The sequence below is a fragment of the Cupressus sempervirens genome, chromosome 9 (genome assembly GCF_028749045.1).
Source record: "Cupressus sempervirens isolate cs-2001-9-10 chromosome 9, ASM2874904v1, whole genome shotgun sequence".
NCBI lineage: Eukaryota > Viridiplantae > Streptophyta > Pinopsida > Cupressales > Cupressaceae > Cupressus > Cupressus sempervirens.
In genome coordinates, this window is record NC_143126.1 from 710,938,671 (window position 1) to 710,963,150 (window position 24,480).

General features: G+C 36.2%; 1 protein-coding gene across 1 annotated transcript in view; it reads right to left on the minus strand.

The window, feature by feature from the left end:
- Positions 1 to 202: 202 nt before the first annotated feature.
- The window catches only part of LOC149540695 (mitochondrial thiamine diphosphate carrier 2-like), a 135,322-nt gene continuing 111,044 nt past the window's right edge, over positions 203 to 24,480 (minus strand). The window contains exons 5-7 of the mRNA XM_089801793.1: positions 1,602 to 1,754; positions 1,327 to 1,473; positions 203 to 1,084 (exon numbers count right to left, since the gene is read on the minus strand). Coding sequence (XP_089657919.1) covers positions 866 to 1,084; positions 1,327 to 1,473; positions 1,602 to 1,754 — 519 coding nt within the window. The 3' untranslated portion in view covers positions 203 to 865. The remainder of the gene's footprint in view (positions 1,085 to 1,326; positions 1,474 to 1,601; positions 1,755 to 24,480) is intronic.

The following is a 24,480-nucleotide window of genomic DNA, read 5'->3' on the forward strand; positions in this document are numbered from 1 at the left end:
CTTAAGTTCACGTGTCTCTTTACATTCTATTTCCTCCTCTGCTTTATTTGATTGTAGGTTGACATCCATTTACCATTTATGTATATGAGATTAATAGAGTTTAGGATTTCTAAATTTTAAATCATATACAATATATAAAGGTCCTTAAACAGATCTGTACTCCCACTTTAAGACTTCAATTACATGTTTTGAGGGCATGAGATGATGTAAGCTATGCTTTATATAAATTATCAGATATAACAAAATAAAAAGTTTGACTAGTATGGAGCCTGCAGTTGAACCCAACCACATTATTTCCTTTTCATTGGGAATAAAAACAATTGCCACAAGTCCAAATGACTTCAAGTTTATTTAACAAATATTTTCAAAGAACTTTTTGTAAACTACAATCCTTGCCATTTATAATCTCAGTTTCAACAACTTACGAATATGACAATAAAAATTTGTAAGTTTTCAGTATGTGAAACCTTCGGAAGGAATCCTTATATTACTCGGTACCAAAAAAAGAACTCTGGTTCCAACTACAAATTTACAGAGACTGCTGGATTCTTGAAAAATTTCATTCATATAGCCACCACTCGAGATTATTGTGGTCTTCTCCTTTGATTCCACTGTGCCATACCATAGCTTCAAGCCTTTGATTGTCCAGCCTCGGCTTTTATTCAAGCACCAGTCAGATTTATCAATTTTGATGAAGTAAAAAATTGAATTTGTTGATGTTAGTGATGTCACGAAGATGGCAAAAAAATGTCATGGAAGAAAAATCTTTCAACACAATTTTGAGCCAAAAAACCCTCTGAATTTTAGCTCAGTGAGCGTCAAATCTTCTTACCCAACTGACATGTTCAATGAATTGCTGCAAAATTTACTTTATAATGGAATCAAGCCAATCAGAAGTATATTCATAAACTACAAATGTTACAGCACCAGCAGGAGCCGCTTTCATCACTGATGGTACAATCCCTTTATAAAGCCCCGCTAAACCTTCAGCTTGCATTATTCTTCTTAAGGCATCCCACATACCCTTGTACGTCTTTGCTTCAACTGATGCACCATATCTGGGATGTCTTCTGAGTCCCTCAACCTGTAAGTGAGAACACTCAGCAAAAAGAGTGTAGAAGATATTGAAACAACTTTTCAGCATCAATCATCTTTTCGGTAAGAAGCTAGTGAAGACTAGAATACAAATAGTCCAAGACCTTTTCACCTACTGTAAGCTTAAATATCTCATCCCAATGAGACATGCCAGCTATTCTTATGTACCATGGATAACAAAAGACTTTTGTGAGGAAAAGAAAGAGCCAGGACAGATCCTAGAAACCCTACCTGAAATCTCTTCTTCACTACATCCAAGGGATGACATGCAACTTTTGCAACTGTACCAGAAGCAAGCCCGCAAAGAAACAGCTGTAAACTTGATAGATTATCCTCACCCTCGTTGGTCTTATGCATTGAATGGGTCTGATTCCAATCCTATATTTCACAGGAAAGATCTGATTTTTCAGCATCTGAAACAAAACATGTTATTGTTTCCTCCTCCACTTTGCACACAAAACAGTCCAATATCTCCCCTGATACAAATCATGCAGTATTTAAGATACCTTTAACCAGCGCTTGAATGTATCATAGGAACCAAACTGGAGACCAGCATAAGGTACAATTTCTACCAATGTTGGTGATAATCCAGCATATAATCCTCGTATGCCTCTTGTTTGTACAATTTCCTTAAAGGCAGTCCGCAAGTTTGGATAGACCTGTAACAGGAAAAGCTTATCAACAGTTGTAACTTCATAACTGAGACAAATGAAAAATAAAACTATAGCAACATAGTTCTTAAGGGCTATGTAAGAATACAGAACAGCACTCCATAGAGACACATCCCCAAGGATACAGGTGGTCCAGCTTGCCAAACACCCTACAGACAGCATATTTGGAGAGGCATCCTCCCTTTTCAGGAGGAGACAGCCTGCTCCATACGGTGCATAATACTTTTTTTAAAGTAACATTTTAAGAAAAAAATGCTGGGAGGAAATTGTCATTGCAAATTCAGCGGATTATATTTTTTTTTTTAAATGTTGGGAGGGAATTATCATTTTAAACTCAGCACGACATATTTAGTTTTTGAAATTTCACCTGCTTTAAGTTTGTTTAAATTATTTTATAAGTCATCCCTCACCGTTCCCTTGCTGTCCCCAAAACTCAGTAAAATATTGTGTTTCTCCCAAACTGTGACCCCATGTCCCCACTTCCCGGAACTTGAAGAAACACTGCAAAATAAGCAATTAGTTATTTGACTATGCTTTTAAAGTTTAATTCTTCAGATTGGAATGGTTCAGGTATATATAGGTGGAATACAAATGTAAAAATTAAAAAGGATTGATCATATATATCATATAATATGTGTGTCATGACAAATGTTTTATTTTCCTTCCATTGATCTCTGATTCTTCATGACAAGTCATATTGCTTATTAGTTCTTTAGTCAAGAAAAATATATATACTCATAGGGAAAAGAATGCTAGGAAGAAAAATGCACGCAAAACCATACAGATAAAGCAATATTGCTTATTCATCATGTATAAGGTATGACCTAGAAAGAGAAAATTTGAATTAGGCAGCCACCTTTGTTTTTACTGTTAGAGTTGGTTTGTTTCCTGAGAAGCACTCATTCCCTAGCAGGTCAGAACTTAACTACATTACATGCCTATGTTGCTTCCTTGCTGGTCAAGGATCAACAGAACAAAGGAATTTCTTTCTTTCTTTCTCAATATCTCTTCTCTCTGGACAGATTACTATTCAGTCACAACCTTCAGGCTTTTATTTGGATGGCTTATTTGGTTCATATGCTTTCAAAAAGAAACCGTTTTCACTGTATCCATGGTGCACTTAACCCATCTCATCCTTTGCCTCTACAAATGCAGCCTTTCTCATAGTGGTACTTTTGTTTTTCCCACAATGCAAATATTTCCTTTAACTCCTCGTCAGAGGAAGGTGGACTGTTTCACCAACCCTCCCAAAGAAAAAGAGAACAAAAGGTAAACCTACCCCATGACCAAACAATAAAAGTTTTTCTTTTATAACATGTGATTTGCAGGAAAATGTTCAACACTTCTTTGAATACCTCAAGTAGAAGAAATCTTATAAAGACAATAAACAGGATGCACTTAGAGAGAACATAACTCTAATCTGATTATACATTTGTTATAATTCAAATATTAATTTCATATGATCCTCTTGAAATTCAAAATTTCAGAGTTTCAAATTCAAACACTACATACGATTATAAATAATAAATGTGCAGCTGTTAACATATGTCATAAGTAGCCAAATACAATTTGTCCTGTTGCCTAAGTGTAATTTAAGTGACAGGGATGGTAGAAATAGGCATCTGGATAAGTAAAGTTGGGTGTTTAGTTGGCAGGACTGAACAAAGGGTGTTAAGTGTACTCGAACTAAACAAAAGGTTCATGGATGAGTTGCCTAGTAGGTAAACAGTCCTTTGAGTCACAGATATGACCAAAATAAGCACCTGGATTGTATTCAAGAGGCACAAATCACATGAACGCACACCTAAAACAGGAAATTATGTCTTTTAGTCACAGTTGCAAGTGAAATTGATACCTAGGAGTAGAAATAAGAAAGAGATAAGTGGCAAGAGGACCCTCGACATGCAACTGAGCCACTGTTTGTGACAGAGATTCATAAAGGGCACCCCGAGATTCAGAAACGAAACTCATGCTGGACTGTAAAGACCATATTCCAATTTATGAGAATGACAATAACAGGCAGGTGGTTTTGACATTTTAAGCAAAATTTTGAATAAAAGTATGCCTAGACATTGGATGATGATATTAGGTGGTCAACAATGCAAAAAAAGCATCTGGAAGGTTGGAACAACTTGACACCAGCTTCAAAGTGGTTGGAGTATCAAAGAAGCACCCCCAACAGGTTTAACTATCCTTCAAGTGGTTAAAGCAATCGCAAGGTGTGCCAAAAGCGAATTCTTGAGTGATAGAAGTTGAATGGAAGCACACTTGACAGGGAGTTCCTAGGTCAGAAGGGTTTCCATCCTCCTAATGCAGCAAAGGTTATTTTAGTTGCCTATACCATGCCTGGACATTTGATGATGATATTAAGTGGTGAACATTGCAAAAAAGGCACCTGGAACAGCTTGACCCCAGTTTCAAAGTGGTCTAAGAATCAAACAAGCACCCCCCAGAAGGTTTTAAGTATCCTTCAAGTGGTTCAAGACTAATCATGAGGAGTGTCAAAAGTGAAATTTTCAGGGTAAAAGTTGAATAGAAGCACACCTTACAGGGTCTTACTAGGTCAGTAGGGTTTCCAACCTAATGCAGCAAAGATAATGTTAGTCACCTATATCAGCAGCTCTTCGATGATAAATGGGGGCAGTTTATCTCTTTCACCATGCTCTAGTATTCAAGCATTTATCAGTACTTTAAAATTTGAACTATGACAGAGTGAAGGGAATGTCCAGTACAAATTTATAGCCTACAATTCTACTGTTTCTTCACCCTAAGCTTTCAACTTGAGTTTTTAGCTTTGTAATAACCCTAGGCAATAGTTCTCTACTCTCTGATTGAAACAAACAAACTGTTTGGTCAAGTTGCAAGCAGATTGCAGGTTAGGGTCTCAGTGTTTTCTAGAAATCTGACATGTTCCAAAGCAACGAGCTCACTGGAATCACAGAGGCCATTGATACATCAAAGTGCTATTTTTTACGACAGCTAGTTATAGCAATTGCTATTTCTAAGGTCTTATTTATTGGACAACGGTCTTAAGTTGGACTTCTTCTAGAAGGATTTTGTTTATTCTTTCTTTAGATTAGTTATTTAATTAAAGCTTATCTTTTCTATTTTTCAGGTGCTCTAAGAGTTTGTGTTTCGAAACAGAGATATTTGGGAATAAAGATGATTATTGTAAATTCCAAAATCTAGTATCCTGTAAACTATAAATAATTGCCTTGAGCACAAGAGATTCTTAATGATAGCTGAAATATTGTTCCACCTATTATACTAATTTTTCCATTATCATATTTGTGATTTTATTGATTAAATTGAAACTGAATAACTGCATCAAGCTTTGTATTGATGTTGTTTGTTAATCACACATCTAAGCAGTAGCCTTGCATTCAACCTAATTATTTAGTCCTTGAAACCACATGACGTCTTGTGTTGAAACTGTTGGTCTTTCTAAAACTTGTGTGCGTCAGATGTTTACGCTTGCTGGTCTCTACCTTAGACAATAGAAAAATGTTGTATTTGTGCATTTAGATTGGTTGATTCCCTTCAAAATCTACAATATTTTTCATGTAGGGCAAGAGGTGTTTCCATTCTTATACTTACACAAAAGGCAAAAACATAGGCAGATAGTTATTTCAATAATGTGAAACCATAGTTACACCACCTAGGGGACGGGGGGTCGGGGGAATGGGGGGACAAGTTTCTGGGAGAGGGGGATAGAGAGGGGCCTTAATTTGGGGACGGTAGGGGGACGGCGAGGGGATGGCAGCGGAGAAACCGGGGGGGTTGTATATATTATACTTATGGTGCTTAAAATGCTAGTCATGAAAAGATTTATTGCAATATAAGATATAAAAATTTAAAAGAGTAAATACTTGAACATTGCATTGAATTGGAACATCAAACATTGAACAGAAATAGTCATTTAACAAATAGTTAACACCCAGACGTCCTCCCATCCTCAGCGAAGGTGGTGGAATCTGGTGACACCACTAGGGACAGGGGAATGAAGTCTCCAAGTCCCCGGTGAGTCGAAGTCCCTGGTGTGTGGGGCAAAAGGACGGGGGTGGGGGGGAGGGGATGTGTCCTCGTGTTACTATGTGTGAAACCCACAAAAGAGAACAATGTATAGTGTAGAAACAATTTATTTTATCTATGGATTAGTGTTTATGGTTAGTTTAGAACTCAAGTAGCTTCCCATACCATTTGAAGAGAAGTTTACTTCACATACTATTCTTATCTAAGTTGCCCAAGAAGAGACAAAATAAAATGGTCCCACATCTCCTTCCAAGTACTAATAATGTCAAAAATAAATAAAATCTCCTAAAGTGTTTGAACAGTTTTGAGTTTAGCTATCGAAAAATGGATCTATGAGGTAGTTACAAAGTGATAGGGTCCGGCCCAAGGGCATTTGGTTTGAACCAGCCAGACCATAGTTCAAACCCAGGTGAACTTGGGCAGACCACAATCAAACCAAGGAAAGCCTGCATGAATTTCAACTCTTACTCAAAATTTATTTTTGCAAATTTAATTATTTTTTCACATCCACAACCCTAAAAATTGAATTCTAAAGGACTTTGTCCGTAGTTACAAGACTCGGACTCGGCATTCTAACTAGGTGAATAAAAAAACCCAAGAAATTCAAATGTTATTAAGCATTTAAAGTTTTTTTCATGCATCCTTTAGTAAATTAACATTAAATACACAATAATTGAGATAAATAGAAGCTACTTTACACCATAGTAACATGGGGATGCATCCCCCCTATTTTTCCTTGCCTCACCCAAGGTGGGGACGCACTTAGGACAGGGAACGATGTTCCCATGTCCCCAACGGTGCCACTATTAGGTGGTCATCTTGTCGAGGACGTCCCTGCATCTCTTGTGAGGACAGGGGGATGGGGACACGTCCCTCGATCCCTCCAGGGACGAACGAACATCCCTTGATTTGGAAGACCAATAAAGTTAAAAAATAAAAAACATGAAAGGTTTTGACATGGAGAATTAGAGGCCTCTAGGCTCTATTGCATTTTGGCGGCCCTTGGGCCTTATATTTTGATATTTTAGTTTGTAATTGTTTTTTGTCTTGACACTTGGATATGTGAACGTGATCATTATTATATCATGCTTGATGCTACTTGATGTAATTATGATTTATAATTTATCTTTATGATGACATTGATGAGATAGAGATACTCAGACTTTTGAATTTCAATCTTCAATCTTTGATTATTTAATTTATTTGATAGATCATAGAAGTTAGAAGTTAGAACTTAGATCTCTTTTATTGTTCAATGTGCAATGCAATGTAAAACAAAACTAGCAATAGCAGTCATGATGAACTTCAACTTCATATTTATGTCTTATTTGTTATAAATCTTTTCATAATTAACTTTTTAAGTACCATATGTTTAGTATATTCTAAATACCCCATGTCCCCCCCCCACTCCCACCCCGTTCCACTGTCATCCCCAAATTAAGGCCCCTTTGTCCCCCATCCCCCAGGGTGGTGTAACTATGCTTTACACACATATACTAGTTTACATAGATCACATAAATATAAATTTGAATTTATTAAAGAAATACGCTGAACAAAATAATACATTACAAATATAAATAGTGTCACTGTGAAATGTTTACAATATTCATGGAATATAAAATCCATGGAATCAAAAGTTCAAAAAACATAAATCAAAATAAAAGCTAGAGACTAGAAGACCAGGGCACATAGTAGCCTATGTCTTCCTACGAGTATGCCTACGATAGGTCATGGAAGATTCCACAACCATCTTCTCTCTTAATGTATGCGGCCCAACCTCGCATCCTCATCATCCTTAGAGTTAGAATCCTCACTCTCAGCCTCAGGGTCCTCCATTGGGTCTCTCTGCGCTCTAGCCTCCTCCCGTGCCATCGCTATTATCTCTGCCTCTCAATCCACATGATCAACTCATTGCAAGTCTTCATTACTGAAGGCAAGATCATTAATGTCAGTGTTCCACTCTGCCTAGGGATCAACCTCCTCTAATATGATAGGAGATGTGTTAGTGCCCAAGGTTTTTTGGTGACAATAGCGAAGGTTGTAATGACCAAACACAAGATCATTCAACCTTTTCACTGCCAAGCTATTGCACTTCTTCGAGTGTATATACCCGAACAATCTCCAATTGTGTTTGCATCGTGAAGCACTACATGGTTGGCTCAAAATACAAACTACAATCCCTTGTAGATTTGGCACCATAGAGCCAAACATCTCTCACCATGATCTAAAACAAGGAAATTTAAAAATCAATTCTATAACTTTGACTTTATCAATGTAAAATGGCAATAGAATTAGAAACTAGAATCATAGATTTTTACCTGGCATCAGTAGTGTTCAATTTTTCTTGCATAAGTATCATGAGAATGAGCCTCCTTGTGCATTCTTATACATTTCTATCTTACGAACTACATTTGCTCCAACTATTTCACTAGTGACATTCTCTCTACAACATCATAGAGCCCACTCCACACCTCATCATCGGCCTTGAAATCTAGCCTGAAATTGGAATGTCGGATAAAGGTAATGGGTAACTGCATGTATAGGCATATGAAGTAGATTGTGCCATTGTCGATTAATGACATCCTGTATGGGATCATATTTATCTCGATTCCTCGCATAAAAAGATCTAATGGCATTTTTCACCCCATCCATGCCCTCATAGATGTATCCTATCAGGGGCTTCTCTCCATTAGCAATTTGCAAGAGAACAACAAGAGGCACTGCAAACTGCAATCATTGTGAGAGTTGAAACATTAAGCTTTAAGTTTTAAAAATGAACAATGAACATAAACAAGAGTGAACAAAAATGATGAAATCAAATGGAAATGAGGACAAGAAGGAAAATTACCTACGCAATCTCCTTTCCTGGTTGCCAAAAGCCACTCTCATAAAAAATCCAATCAATCGTCTCAATCCTTGTCGTGGTCTTCGCATATGATGATATTGTGCACTCCTCACCTATAAACAGATGTTTAAAATCGGCCTTGGACTAAAGCAAGGATTATGACGTGATAAAATTTGTTGCGAATCGACTAATCCCTGGATGAACCAACTCTTTTTTATTTGTGTACTTCCTCATATGGTGGAGGATCCAAGAATGATCATATATGAATTTACAAATACTCCTTCCTAAACCACGGTATCACTAATCACTACAAATGTGGGCTCCAAACCAGTACATCCAAGGCTCCAACCTTCTCAACAAAAAGAAGGCTTCGACCTAATTAGACTGAGCAACTACCTCTAAAGGCCACAACCTCCAGCTAACTGATGAAGCAATAGTATTACAACCAGTTTAAATCTTGTTTTATCATAAAGTGATAAAACACTGTAGACAAGAATATAGATGCAGCAACACAACCGTTCTCACAAATGAGTTCACAAGTGCAGTAGATGAACTTCCTGCATTAGACCTCACCACACAAATGAGGTGTTCTTTACACCATTGCAATAGACCTCCTTGTGCCTTGAAAATATGCCTATCTCACTGAGTGTGTAATCCCTTGTTTACACCCTATATTCAACTCACCCAAGCAACCAACATCACTTCAAAATGAATCCCCATTAATATCTAGTCTTCGGTCCACAAAAAACTTACATTCATCCTTACACAGTTGTCCACATTCTCCTGTCACTAATAAAAAAGACAATGATCTGCACTTTAAAAAGCTCCTGAGACTCCTCTTCCAGGTGCCTCCATCCCATTTGCTCTTCAAACAGTTACATTTTTTAGTCATTATCATTGATTATCAATAACGCGTTTAGGACAAAAGAACTCATCATGCGACCAATGTCCAATTGCTAGCATTCATTTTCCAGAATAATTGATGCTTCTCCGAATAGCTTCACCTAACACGTAGACATTTTATCTATTCTAGGCAACTGAGAATGTAACATTGTGTATCCAAATAATCAACACTATTGACACGTAGTATGCAGAGGCCCGAGCACAATAGATAGAAACACCTGTCAAACACACAAATTCGAAGAAATAAACTACCAAGGAACCTAGGAATCTGTGGAACCATTTCCAGTGGACAACCTCATACTCCATTGGACAAAACACTTCCCCATGGACAACCATTCTCCTGCGTACAACATTCTTCCATGGAGATACAGGCGAACAACCTTTTTCCCATGGACTACCATTCTCCTGTGGAGACATAGGCAGACGACCATTTTCCCATGGACTACTATTCTCCGATGGAGACACAAGTGGATGACCATTTTTCCATGGACTACCATTCTCCCGTAGAGACGTAGGCGATGACCATTTTCTTGTGGACTACCATTCTCCCATGGAGACACAAGCATACGACCATTTTCCTGTGGACTACCATTCTCCCCTAGAGACACAGCCGAATGACCATTTTCTTATGGACTACTATTCTCCCATGGATACAAGTCACTTGGCCAAGAAGATTGAAATGAAAAATACTAACAATCTCCCCTTATTTTTCATAGATGGCAACCCATATTGATACCACAATATTTCTAAAACTGAGTTAATGGAACCCATATTAATACCACAATATTCCTGAGACGAGTTGTCTTGAATCTGAACATACAACTCCCCCTACAAGCATGCGACATAACTCCCCCTTTGACATCAATGACCATGAGCTATAGCATTGAAACTCTCCCCTTGAATATATGCCAATTAACGAGGCAGATGAACACCGAGCTTGTTTCGAAGATTCTCAAAGCACTCCTAGGGTAATGGTTTTGTAAAAATGTCAGCTAATTGTTCCTTTGAACAAACATATTCTAGCTTGACCACGTTGTTAGCAACTTGCTCTTTGAGATAGTGATACTTAATAGGAATGTGCTTAGTGCAGAGTGCATAATAGGATTCTTAGAAATATCAATGACACTCGTATTATGACAATATATGCAGGTGGGATTATCAAACTAAAAATTGTAATCAATCAAGGTGTTCTGCATCCAAATTACCTGAGTGCAACATGAAATTGTTGTAATATACTATGCTTCAGCAGTAGATAAGGAAGTGCAAGATTGTTTCTTGTTGAGCCATGAAACAAAACAGCTGCCTATAAAGAAAACACAGCCACTTGTGCTCTTCTTGTCATCTCCAATCTACATTTGTATAGGTTGTAAGAGAGAAATCTAAACTCTTAGGAAACCAAAGACCATATTCAATAGTTCCTTTTAGATATTTAAAGATCCTCTTAACAACATTAACATGAGTTTATTTTGGTGATGCTTGAAACCTTGGAACGTAAACAAAACCTACATAATATCAGGTCTAGTGTTTGTGACAAACAACCTACCATTCACCTGCATAATGTTTGATCAACAAAGGGAGACACATCATCCTTTTCTTAGTTTGCATCCAGTTTCCATAGGAGTGCTGACTGGATTGCAATCCTCCATTTTAAATCTTTTAAGAAACCCTGTAACATATTTTGCTTTTGAAATAAAAATGTCATCAGCTGTTTGCCTAACTTGCAGCCTAAGAAAATAAGACAACTCCCACATCATAGACATTTCAATTCGACTTTTCATGCAATCAGCAAACTCCTTGTCCATTTTGAAACTATTACTACCAAAAATCAAATCATCAATAGAAACAACTATAAGCATATTGTTACCTTCCTCCTTAACATATAGGTGGTTGTACAAATATCTTTTTTTGAAACCTTGCTGTTGTAGATAATTATCCAGCTTGTCATACCAAGCTCTAGGAGCTTGTTTAAAACCATAGAGTGCCTTCCTCAACTTGCATACATGGTCAAAATTATTAGTTAATATAAAACCTTCCGGCTATTCGACATAAACTTCTTCATTTAAATCATCATTTAGGAAAGCAGATTTGACATCCATTTGAAACACTTTAAAACCTTTGAAAGTTGCAAAAGCTAGAAACATTCTAATGGCTTCCATTCTAGCTACGGTTGCAAAGGTCTCACCAAAATCAACACCTTCAACTTGTAAATATCCTCTGCAAACCAAACGTGCCTTATTTCTTATGATTTTAACTTCTTTTACCTTATTACGAAATACCCATTTTGTTCCTATTACATTCTTGTCCTTGGGTTTAGGTAGAAGCTCCCAAGTGTTGGTCTTGTAAATTTGTTCTAACTCTTCCTTCATGGCTCCTATCCAATTCTCATCCTTGGCTGCATCTTCATAGCATTTAGGCTCATACAAAAACATTAATGAAAAATCATCACCCTCAAAGTAACTTATATCTCTTCTAGTAGCTCTTGATCTCCTTTCAGCTATTACTTGATCTATGGGATGATTCTTTTGAACAAACTTAGGAGTTTTAAAAGAAAAGGAATCATCTATTTTACCTCAAGTATCATGCTTTGAATGCCCATGTGAGGTTTCAGCTTCATCATGTGAAGAACTTTCACTTCCACTTGCTGATCGAGTCTTTTCTTTGGCATCTTCACCATCTTTGCTTGTTATTCCAGCTTGTATGAGTTGAGATGAAGAAGGTACAACAGTGCTGGTCTGAGTTTTTTCTTCACTATGACTATGCACATTCTCACTAGAAATGTTAGTGACTTCATGAATTTTAACATTAGCACTTTCAACAATTTTATGTAACCTTTTGTTGTAACATTCAAACACCTTACTCTTCAGAGAGTAGCCAAGAAAGATCCCTTCATCAGCTCTAGAATCAAGCTTACCCAAGTTATCTTCATCTCTTCTAATATAACATGGACTACCAAAAATTTTGAAGTACCTGATTGTTGTTGGTTTACCTTTCCAAAGTTCATATGGAGTCTTATCGAACCTGGATCTCAACAAGGTCCTATTCTAAATATACATAGTTGTATGAACAACTTCTCTCCAAAAGGTATTACTCACCTTTCTTTCATTCATTAAGCGACATGTCATTTCTTGGGTTGTTCTATTTTTTCTTTCCACAACACCATTTTGTTGTGGTGTACTTGGGGCTGCAAATTGTCTTCTAATACCATGTAAGTTCACAAAAGCTTATAAACTCATTAGAAGTGAACTCTCCACCATTATCAAAACGTAAACATTTGATTTTTAAATCAATTTCATTCTCAATTAGAGCTTTAAACACCTTGAATTTATCTAATGCTTCTGATTTTTCTTTTAGAAATGTAACCCATGTCAAGCAAGTATAATCATCAATCAACAACATAAAGTAATTCTCACCTTTAAGGCTTGTTGTTCTAGTTGAACCACAAAGATCCATGTGCAATAGCTCAACTGGCTTAGAGCTGGTATATTCTTTTAGGTTGAAGGAAACTCTAGTTTGCTTCCCTTCTTGACAACTCTTGCAAACAATATTAGTTGGCTTCTCTATTTTTGGCATGTCTCTAACAGCTTCCTTCTTGCTGATCTTGACCATATTGTCAAAGTTAATGTGCCCAAGACGTTTGTGTCAAAGCCAAGCATCATCCATGCCATAGTTTAAAAATTCGGTTTCGGCAATATCTTGGCTGACCCAAAAATTTTGAAAATATCAGAATTGGCAGAAACTAGGCTAAAAATTCGGCAATAAATCAGCATTTTTATCGAACATTTTAAAATATACAATTTGTGTTTAATATTCTTAAAAATCCATACATAGTACATACACATCAAACGATTTGAATTAACGAATTGAATCTAATAAATCTATATTTATTGATAATAGATCATTCATAAGAAATATCTAATATTGATATATTTATGAAATATTAAGTATATAAATTTATAAATAATAAATATTAAATATATTATAAACTAAACTTTATATATAAATTCTTTTTATCAATTTTTATAGTTATCCAGCTATCATACTAGTATATTTACTGGTAACTGGATAACTATAAAAAATTACAAAATAGATTAAATTATAATTATAAATACTGGTAATTATAAATTGATAAAATTGATAACAATTAATAATTATAAAATTGATAATTATAGCCAGTATTATACGATTTGAACTTTGCATTTTAATTGGATTAAGTAAAAATAAAATAAACATAAATTTAATAATGTGTCACATTTAAATAACAAACATAGAATTAGATTTTAATTTATAATAATAACTGGTAAAAATATTGGTAAAGAGATGACGCCTAACTCACACTTGGTCTGTCACTGCTGATGCCGCGAAGTCTACTCAAAATTATCCAATGAAGTTATTGTGTTTTGAGACGCACAAGAGACCAATTATCATGGAAGAACAAAATGCACTTGTTACCAAATGAGGCCCATGAAGGCACAATTTTCTCTGTACACATTGCATTTTCATTATCTATTTACCACTATGGATACACACTATAGTATCAATGCACTCAATTAAGGATTATCGAGTCATCTTTGGTCTTGGTAATTTATTATTGTTATCAGAGCTAAACCTAAATGGCCATCCCCAAATTGCAGAGCAAAATCCGCTACACCTGTCGCACATCGCCCAGCCACCACCATTTTTGGTGAATAAAGCATTACAATATGAAAACACATGTATCGGGTCATCATTGTATTTACTATTTTTCAAACCTTTTTCCAAGGTTGACTAGTCCATGATTTTTCACCCCTAAAATTGTGCGTTTCGGCATTTTTTGGGGCACATATCGCAGAGTGTAATTGGAGAATTTAGGCGCCGATTTTTTGGGCATTTAAATTGGTAGCTCCATGGTTGTGAGATATATCACGATTTTTCCAATTAAACACAATTTTTTAAAACTATGATCCATGCTACTTAGACAACAGGCTTCAACATTAGAGTCCTCAAGAATGTAGAGATTGTTAGCTGCCCTAATTGCATTTGCTATGACATCTTTACCTTTCTTAATAGTGCAAGAGTTTGAATAAAAACCAAGATCATATCCTTGATCGCATAGCTGACTCACACTCAATAAATTATGTCTCAGCCCTTTAACATAGAGAACATTTTCTACAACAGTTTGACCATTATTCAACAAGAGATTACCTATAGCAGCAACTCTAGCAGAGAAACTACTAGCAAATCTTACTGTTCCACTCTTCATGGATTTAATGGAATGAAACCTACTTCATCTTTCCCTTTCTTAATAGTGCAAGAGTTTGAATAAAAACCAAGATCATATCCTTGATCGCATAGCTGACTCACACTCAATAAATTATGTTTCAGCCCTTTAACATCGAGAACATTTTCTACAACAGTTTGACCATTATTCAACAAGAGATTACCTATAGCAGCAACTCTAGCAGAGAAACTACTAGCAAATCTTACTTTTCCACTCTTCATGGATTTAATGGAATGAAACCTACTTCACCTGTCATATGTCTTGAACAGCTGATGTCAATATACCATATATCCTTTTCATTTTCAGCTAGAAGAGCAGTTATGACAACTAGAGCCTTGAGGGAAACCTCTTGATTCTTCTTCTTCCATACCTTAAAAATCCTTGCCACACTTTTAGTTTCAGCCTTAGAGAGTGAGGTCACTCTATTATTTTTGCAAAACCGTGAAGTATGAGCAAACTTGTTACAGCTGTAGCATATTAAATTAAATCTTCTAAAAGAATTTAAACCATTCTTTTCAAAACTATAAAACTTCCTCCTAGGACCAGCCTTGTAATCCATAACCTTATGACCAAAGTAATTACATGAGAAACAGTACCAAAGAGGCAAGAATGTCATCCAAAGACATGTTGATGTTTGAGAATTCCAAACTGAATAAGGTAGTCCATTTACCAATGTTTCTAAATGAAACAATCTCAGCTCAAGGCTTGGCTATGTTGTCTTCTTTTAGCTGAATCTGGTTCTCAAGATTTTCACGAATTATCTTGCCTTCCTCATTCTGAATTTTTAGATCAGCCAAGTGCTTTTCAACTTCACTAAGAGCCATAGCAATCTTCCTCTTTTCTTCACTCTCAACTTGCAGCAGGTCAACAAGATTCTGATTTTTCTTATTGAGTTTTTTGATTTCAGCCAAGGCAATAACTAGTTCAAGATCTAGGTCAACTCCATCATCATCCATATCTACATCTTCAAGAAACTCTTGGTCTTCAAGCTGAGCATCTTCCGTAGCTATATGAGCCATATCCTCTCAAAGATTCATGCCAAAGGAATTATGTAATTGCTCCCAAACTTCTTGAGCTGAATTGAGAAGAACATATCTGTCATGCAAGGAATCAGCAAAGCAACTCAAGCTAGCACTCATTGCTTGCATTCACTGACACTCTTTTTCAGAACTAGGAGGATTGATAGGTAGAACATATTCAGCTGAAATGCATTCCCAAACATCTAACCCAAGAACTTTGATATAGATCATCATTATGAAACACCAAATAGTGAAGTTGGAACCATCAAACTTAGAAACTCCACAATGTTCATGCGCTTCCAGATTCAAGTAATCAACAACCATGAACAAGATCTCATCATTTTGAGGGTCATCCTCACTGCTGGAACATTTTCAGAGTCATCTTTTGAATATAAGACCTTTTTGATTTATCACATTTCCAATGTCGCTTAGGAAATCTTCTTGTTATCCTAGCCTTTGTGTTCTTTTCCTCTTGGTTTTCGTCTTCTCTATCAAAGGGACATTTTGAAGCAAAGTGCTCATGTTTCCCACAGTTGACACACTTCAGCGAGATCTTGCCTTTGCTCTTACTAAGACCATTTTTCAGCTTCCTCACAAGATTTGCAATTTCATCATTTGAGCCTTCATCTGAACTTACACTTTGTTTCTTTTCTTTGTCCTTACTAGTGCTAGAAGCTTTGAATGCCATCTCACATTTGGAGGTGCCTTCAACATTTGTTCTCATCTCATAGGCAGTTAAAATAAAATGCAACTTATCAATGGTGAGTGTATCCAAATCAGACATTTCTTCAACAACAAATATCTTAGCATTAAATAGTAAGAGCGCGAAGAATCTTTTGAACCATTGTTTTCTCAATAATGTTTTCTCCCACGCCTTTCAACGCATTTACAACTTCATCAACCTGAAGAAAATAGGCACAATGCTCTCATCTTCTTTCATGTGAAGACTTTCAAAAAAAAACCCTATGTGGTTGAACCTTGGCTTTCTTGACTGACATCTCCATGATAGGCATTGAACAACTTGTCCCATACTTCTTTGGTTGAGGTGCAATGCATGACTTTCACAAATTCAGATTTAGTCAGTCCACATAATAAAGCATTCATGGCCTTAGCATTGTTCTCAAAATCCTTTTTGTCATCAAGATCAATAGGTGTTGAGCTAGAATTGTGTAGCCATTGATCATACTAAGATAAACATCACAACCTAAAGACATAATGTATATTTTCATACGTACATCCCAAAAGGCATAGTTGGTTCCATCAAATAAGGGTGCACGGAATGTGGCAAGACCTTCTAAAGCATTCATGGAGACACAAGACAGATCTACTCTTAGGCTTTTAAGCTTTGAAGGAGCAACTCAGCCCTCATTCCAATTGAAAAACTTAAGAAATGCTGAGAGGGGGAGGGGCTGAATCAGTATTTCAAAAATTTAATAGTAAATGCAATTGAATGAACACATAGGAAACAAAGACACAAGCATTTATCTCACGGAAACCCTTTTCGATAAAAATCATTGCCAATGTTGGCTCGAACCCAATACATCCAAGGCTCAAACCTTCCCAACAAAAAACAGGCTTCAACCTAATCAAACTGAGGCAACTACTTCTAAAGGCCACAACCTCCAACTAACTGATGAAGCAATAGTACTACAACTAGTTTAAATCTTGTTTTATCGTAAAGTGATAAAATATTGTAGACAAGAATACAGATGCAACTACACAACTGTTCTCACATAAATGAGTTCACAAGTGCAGCAGATGAACTTCCTGCATCAAACCTCACCACACAAATGATGTGTTCTTCACACCGTTGCAGTAGACCTCCTCCCGCCTTGAAAATATGCCTATCTCACTGGGTGTGTAATCCCTTGTTTGCACCCTATATTCAACTCACCCAAGCAACCAACATCACTTCAAAATGAATCCCCAAAAATATTTGCTCTTCGATCCACAAAAAACATGCACTCATCTTACACAAAACTATCCACATTCTCCTATCACTAATAAAAAAGATGATGATCTGCACTTCAAAAATCTCCTGAGACTCCTCTTCCAGGTGCCTTCATCCCATTTGCTCTTCAAACAGTTATATTTTTGAGTCATTATTATCATTTATTATCAGTAACGAGTTTAGGACAAAAGAACTCATCATGCGACTGATGTCCAATCACTAGCATTCATTTTCCAGAATAATTGATGCTACTCCAAATGGCTTCACCCAACGTGCAAACTTTTTATCTATTCTAGGCAACTGAGAATGTAACATTGCGTATCTAGATAATCATCACTTTTGGCGTGTAGTATGTAAAGGCTCGAGCACAACAAATAGAAACACCTGACAAACACACAAATTCAAAGAAAAAGACTGCCAAGGAACCCAAGCATCCGTGGAACCATTTCCCGTGGACAAAGTTTTCTCCTATGAACGAAACATGTCCCTGCGGACAACCTCCAACTCCCTCGGACAAAACACTTCCTCGTGGACAACCATTCTTCCGCGAACAACATTCTCCTATAGAGGCAAAGGCAGGCAACCATTTTCCCGTGGACTACCATTCTCTCGTGGAGACACAGGCGAACAAACAATTTTCCTGTAGACTACCATTCTCCCGTGGAGACACAGGCGAACGAACATTTTCCTGTGGACTACCATTCTCTTGTGGAGACACAGACGGATGACCATTTTTCCGTAGACTACCATTCTCTCGTGGATACGCAGGCGGACTACCATTCTCCTATGGAGACACAGAGGGGCGACCATTTTCTTGTGGACTACCATTCTATCGGCCAAGAAGATTTAAATGAAAAATACTAACATTTTGAACCCCAACCCACAAACAGTAACAACATCTATCACAATTTTCTACTAAGGAGACCTAGAATAAATTAAATAAACCTCATTTGTATACTATCAAGTTTTACTTTCAACTTTTAAAACTAATATAATCAATGTGGCATATTCTCGAGTCTTAAAAGCAAGGAAACAAAGATAGGGAAATTTAAATAATTACCTCGTTGCATTAATGGAAGGTTGTTGTAGAAAAGAGATCTCCAAGTGTCATTTTCGCATCCTCATGCTTCTCGTTATTCCAATCCATGCTCTCCAGTGATGGTTGGAAACCTGGAGTCGTGCATGGAACAAAAATGGTATCTAGTGTGACTTTCTCCTTACGAATCCGAGGCACAATGGTCACACTCATGACACCACTACTAGATGGAGGTAATGGAGAACGAAGACTTGAACACATCTCTCCACCTAAGTTTGTCATTTCTTCTTGTTGCTTCTTTCTTCATACCTTTTTTTCTTCATAAGCCTCGAAGTTAGCTTGCATTTCACATATGACATCCTTGGATGCTCCTTTACATGGTTTAGCATCATGCCCTAATATACATGCAAGGTGATATTCCAATTTGTTAATACCTCCCCCACTATATTTAACACCACGATGCCAACATATAACTACTCCTTTTTTGGGTAGGGTATGGCATGTTTCCAAGCCTTATCCCTTGCTACACTAACAAGGTATGAATATGGATTAAATGAGGCCTAAATAAACTACCCTCAAGATTATGCTCTTGCTGTAATATATCATCAATAAGTAAAAAAAAGCACCCACCATAAAGAAAATCAAACACTGGGGCTTCTTACTTTTCAAGTTTTTCATCAACGTAAAATGGAACAAATCTAAGGACTAAAACAAATATAAACAAAACGAAAACCATAATATGATTCTTGAGTGTAAAAAAAAAAGAACAATACAAAAAATGTGATTTACCTCTTCAAAATTGCTCAAAAATGGAAATGGGAATGTAACTCAAATTTGTAGAAGTCTCCCCCAAATGTTTTGTTTAGCTCATCCTAATGTGTGAATGCAAGCTACAAACTTACACAAACAATCAGCAATGGACATATGAGAGCCAAATGATTTGCTAATCTATTTCTAAAAACCCAATATTCTTCTGTCAAGCCTTTATCCTCTCTTGTTTATGTTTTGGATTAAGGCAAAAACAGATTTTAGAGAACCCAAAATCCCTTGCAAAGCATTACAAAAGATGTTCAATGAAGATCACCAAAACACTATTGGTACAAACAGAATTTGTAGACCCAACCAAAAACTAGCAAGACAGAGCCCAACACCCAAAACCAACAACCAAAAACACACGAAGACAAAACAATTCACAAATACATAGACAACCAAAAGCCTAGGCCAACTCCTTGAGAACTTTGGGAGCTTGGTTCTCAATGACAGTAACTTCCTCCACAAAATCCTTCATGATTTAAATGGCCTTGGAAGAGATGCCAATGAAACTAGTCATCCAAGTATAAGGGCCTGAGAATCAATGGGTGGAATAGACCCTGTATCTATTTCCATTTAATTTGATCAATCGATGCATGTCTAATTGGTTGGTTTAGACCAACATTAGGCTCCGAGTTTATTCTAAACTAATTGCTTTCTCTGGAACTAGTTACATAGATAGTAGGCCTTGTTACCCTGTCAAATAGTAGGCCTACCATCAACGAAAGTATCCGCCCTGCCCATTATGTATGCATGTGTCTAGAGTGACACTACAAGGGTAGAATAAATATGGAAATTGCCTCTACATGTATAATCAGCAATTTTCTACGATCTAATTTCTTGATGAGCCCAACATGTTGGTGTAATCTTCCTCATGCTCACCCGCATACATTTGTCTAGACCCTCTTTAGTAGCAATGTTATCCTCCTCAACACACTCTGGCCAGCTTCATGGTTCTCATCTTTCTTCTCCAAACTACCAAAATCGTGAGCTTATGAATGATCACATTCATCTTCTCCTCAGTGCCATGAAGAACATCCATCAGATCCTCTTTGTATGATTTCATCTCCTCTAGGATCTGACCAACCCTTTTCTGGTTTGAATCTCATTTTCAAGTTGAACCTGCAGGCTCCCCCACCTTACCATTGAGGTTATGAATTTCGTTGCAAATCCAATTGTCCAATGCAAGAGCATTGTCAACCTTAATTTTAGCCTTATGGAGAAACTCCAAATGAGCTCATTCATTATCCCTAAGAATCTCCATACTCTATTGGATGAAAACCTCTTTTCTCCCAGACTCGAGCACAATTTAAGCAACGAACTTTTGAACAATGGTATTTTTAGGGTCAAAAAGGCCCACAGTATAACCAGATCTAGGATACTCAACAATATTGATAATAGGAACTTCACCAACCCCACATTGTTGACCCTTATCAATAATATGTTGATTCTGATTATCAACAACATTCTTGTCCTTATTCTCCTGGTTTCCCGCCATCCCATGGGCTCCCATAGGCAATGAGATATCATCGCCCTTCTCAAATTTTGGGGCAAGTGCAACTTTCTTCTTTCTAGGGTCCACAAAAGAGACATCTTTGTCCTCAATTTCCATGACTCTGATTTCACCAAACCTTGGCTTGACAGCGCCAATCACATTCTTCTCAGGCTCACAGCCACTCTAATTCTTTGTTTCCATACCCTTCTCCTTGTCAATTTGTTTTTGAACGTTGAGAAGGGACCTCTTAATATCCTTAATATGTCAAGGGCTCTTCCCCACAGCTTCTTTACATCCCTCCTCCTTGACTTTCCTCTTATATTTAGGCTCCTTAATTGCACATTTGGGATTCCTCAAATTACAATATTGAAAGATAAGAACGAAAAGGCCTTCATGCAAAACAGCCTTGTTGGGGTTCTTCATGTGTTCAACCAAACCATGCTGCATAGATTTGAGCAGAAAGAAGGGTAAGGAAACACTATCCTTATGAAGTGGTTAAGCAAAGCAAAGTCGTAACACTATGGACTCTAGAATATCTCCCATCAAGGGTGAAGTAAGCCATGATACAAGTGAGGATCAATTTCTAAATGGGTTTAATCTATTCTATGTTATTAGTATTCGCCAACCTTTACAAGAATTTCCTCTTCCTCACTAGTTTTGGAAAATTTACACACCTCAACATCAAAAACCTTCCTCTCCTTCAAGAATTCCCTCCTGAAGCAAGGAAGACCGATAATATCAAAGATAGAGTTAACATTGAGCTCCACATTGACAGCATACATTGTAACAGAATCACCATTCGAGCCATTAATAAATTCAAAAGTTACCTCCCATTTGAAATAGTGAAGGCATTCCAAGTAAGTGTTGACTCTTAACTTTTTCGACTTGCATCCAAACCTCTTCCTTGCCTTTCCACTCTTTGCATGGAGCTAACTCGTGTTTCTTTGGATCCCCTCACATGGCAATATGAGCAATGCATAGACCGAGATAACTTTTCCAAATCCAACTGAGAACGAGAGCACAAAATAGGACCCAGAAAGCATGCATAGCAAAAAGAAATAAAAATTAATGTTGTACTTGCCCCAATTAACAATGATGCTTTCCCTATCATCAGAGTACTTAAATGTCATTTATATATTTACAAATAATCTTTGCAATATAGTTGTGTCAAATCAATTTTATTATCTCCTTAACTTCGTTGTCTTTATTAATATTGCCTTGCCAAGTCATGATGGTTTTACTCATCACTATCAAGTTGGCAATACGATCAACCATTGTGTTAGTTTCACAAAAAGCATGGGAAATAAGCATCTTATCAAAGGTGCTAAGAATGACCTCCATCTCCTTAATGGTAGGTTCAATAGTCCAAAACCTTTTTAGGTCTTAGACAAAACATATGAACCCTAAAAAGTAAGTTGATATCATCAAACAAAAAAATTGTACTTTATTTTTTGTTGGTCACAACAAAATCTGACTGTTGGGACTTCGTGAGTCCAAAATCCACAGAGTCCTTGGACTTGACGAGTCTGGCTAGAACTCTACTAGACTAGACCAAGTCTAAGATCCGAAACAAAAACACTTAGGAAGACATGCTCGGTTTGGGACTCACAAAGTCCTATAATACTGCTTATGCTGACTTTTATATTTCATTTGGTGTGCCAATAGGTTATTTTCTCTTTTGAGGTAGAGCAAATAGATGGTTGCGAAAGAGTTTGGTCATGCAAAGAGTTGGAAATTTGGTTTTTGGACCTTTATCAAGTGTTTGTGCCTCATTCCTACACCTTTGCAAGCTTCCAATGACTGGGACAGGTGGGCTTCTTTTTTCATTTGATTTTGTTTTTAACTTTTTTCATTTCTCTTTCAATGTCCATAAGACCTACTTTTTAAAAAATTTATGTTCTCTTGTTTTTATTTTGAATTTGTATAAAATTTCTTGCCATAGGAAATACGATGGCATCTACCTCTTCCTCTGTAAGCAACAATGAACAAAAAAGAATAGATCCAAATTATGACTCTCCTTTGTGGATGTTATATGTTAATATTATAAGACCCCTTACAAGAGGTGGTGCACTTCATTGATAATGTCAGGGTTGTCATAAAGAAAGGAATTGTTTATAATATTGAGTGGTAGGCCATTTGTGTGGATTCTCTAGAAGATGGATCCTGAAAAGCCTTCAAAAATAAATGCACCTATACCAAAGGAAACAATATTAAAATAATCGTGGAACATGAAACAGCAAAAGAGAGAGAAGCACATAATCAAAATACAATGTCATATCCCTTTTTCAAGATAGAATTTTAATAATAATTAGATAATACAATGTTAATAAATAAAGAATGATAATAAAGTTATATTAAAACTAATACTAAAATATAAAAATAGGAAATTATTATTATTTAATCTATATATTACAATGAAATAATATTTAGTATGACATTTTAAATAATTAAAAAATAATAAAATCAAAATGAATAAATAAAGAAACTAAATTATATACAAGAGACAATATTGTAAAAAGTATGTTAACTTTCTAAATAGAATTTAATAATAAATAATAATAAACATAAATAAGTAAATAAATAATATAACATAGAATAATACAAATTAACTATTTCTAATGAAAAGTTGAGATATTAAACAAATAGACACGACTCATAAAAATTGAGATATAAAAGGGAGGAGAGTTTATTTTAGAGAGAGAAAAAGAGGAGGAGAAGATAGGAGTTCAAAAAGGAAAAATGGAAGACGAAAGTAATATGAAGAAAACAAGGAAGCGACTTTTTGAAAAGGTATCAATGATATTGAAAGGATGTGAACCTTTGAAAGGGTCATAATTATGAATAGTTGAGTCTCTTCAAAAATGTTGTAATTATAAAGTATTGGGACTTTTGCAAAGAATTTAGTTATGAAGTGTTGTGACTTTTCAAAAGGATCATAAATATGAAGTGTTGTGATTTTTCAAAGGATTTGTATTATGAAAGGTTGTGACTCTTGGAAAAGAAGAAACAAAAAAAAATATTTTATCATTTCCTTAATATTAGAAAAGGAAGAATTTTAAAAAGAAAATATAGAATTGTGATAATCTAAAAGGACTAGTTCATTGAAGGGCCGACTGATGATAGAGTCGCATGGACCAAGCAAAGAGGAAGGTAAGAAAGGTATGTTTATGGATTATATTTATTTAATTATGTTTATAAATTTATTTATATTAATGAGTCATACTTGTGGATAATTTATGCATATACATATGTATATGTGAAGATGTAATACGAAATGGATAACACACAACTTAATGGTTAATGATTTAAGATCAAGAGAGTCCCCTTTTAGGGAAGAGAGTGATCTTAAGATAGTTAATAGCTTAA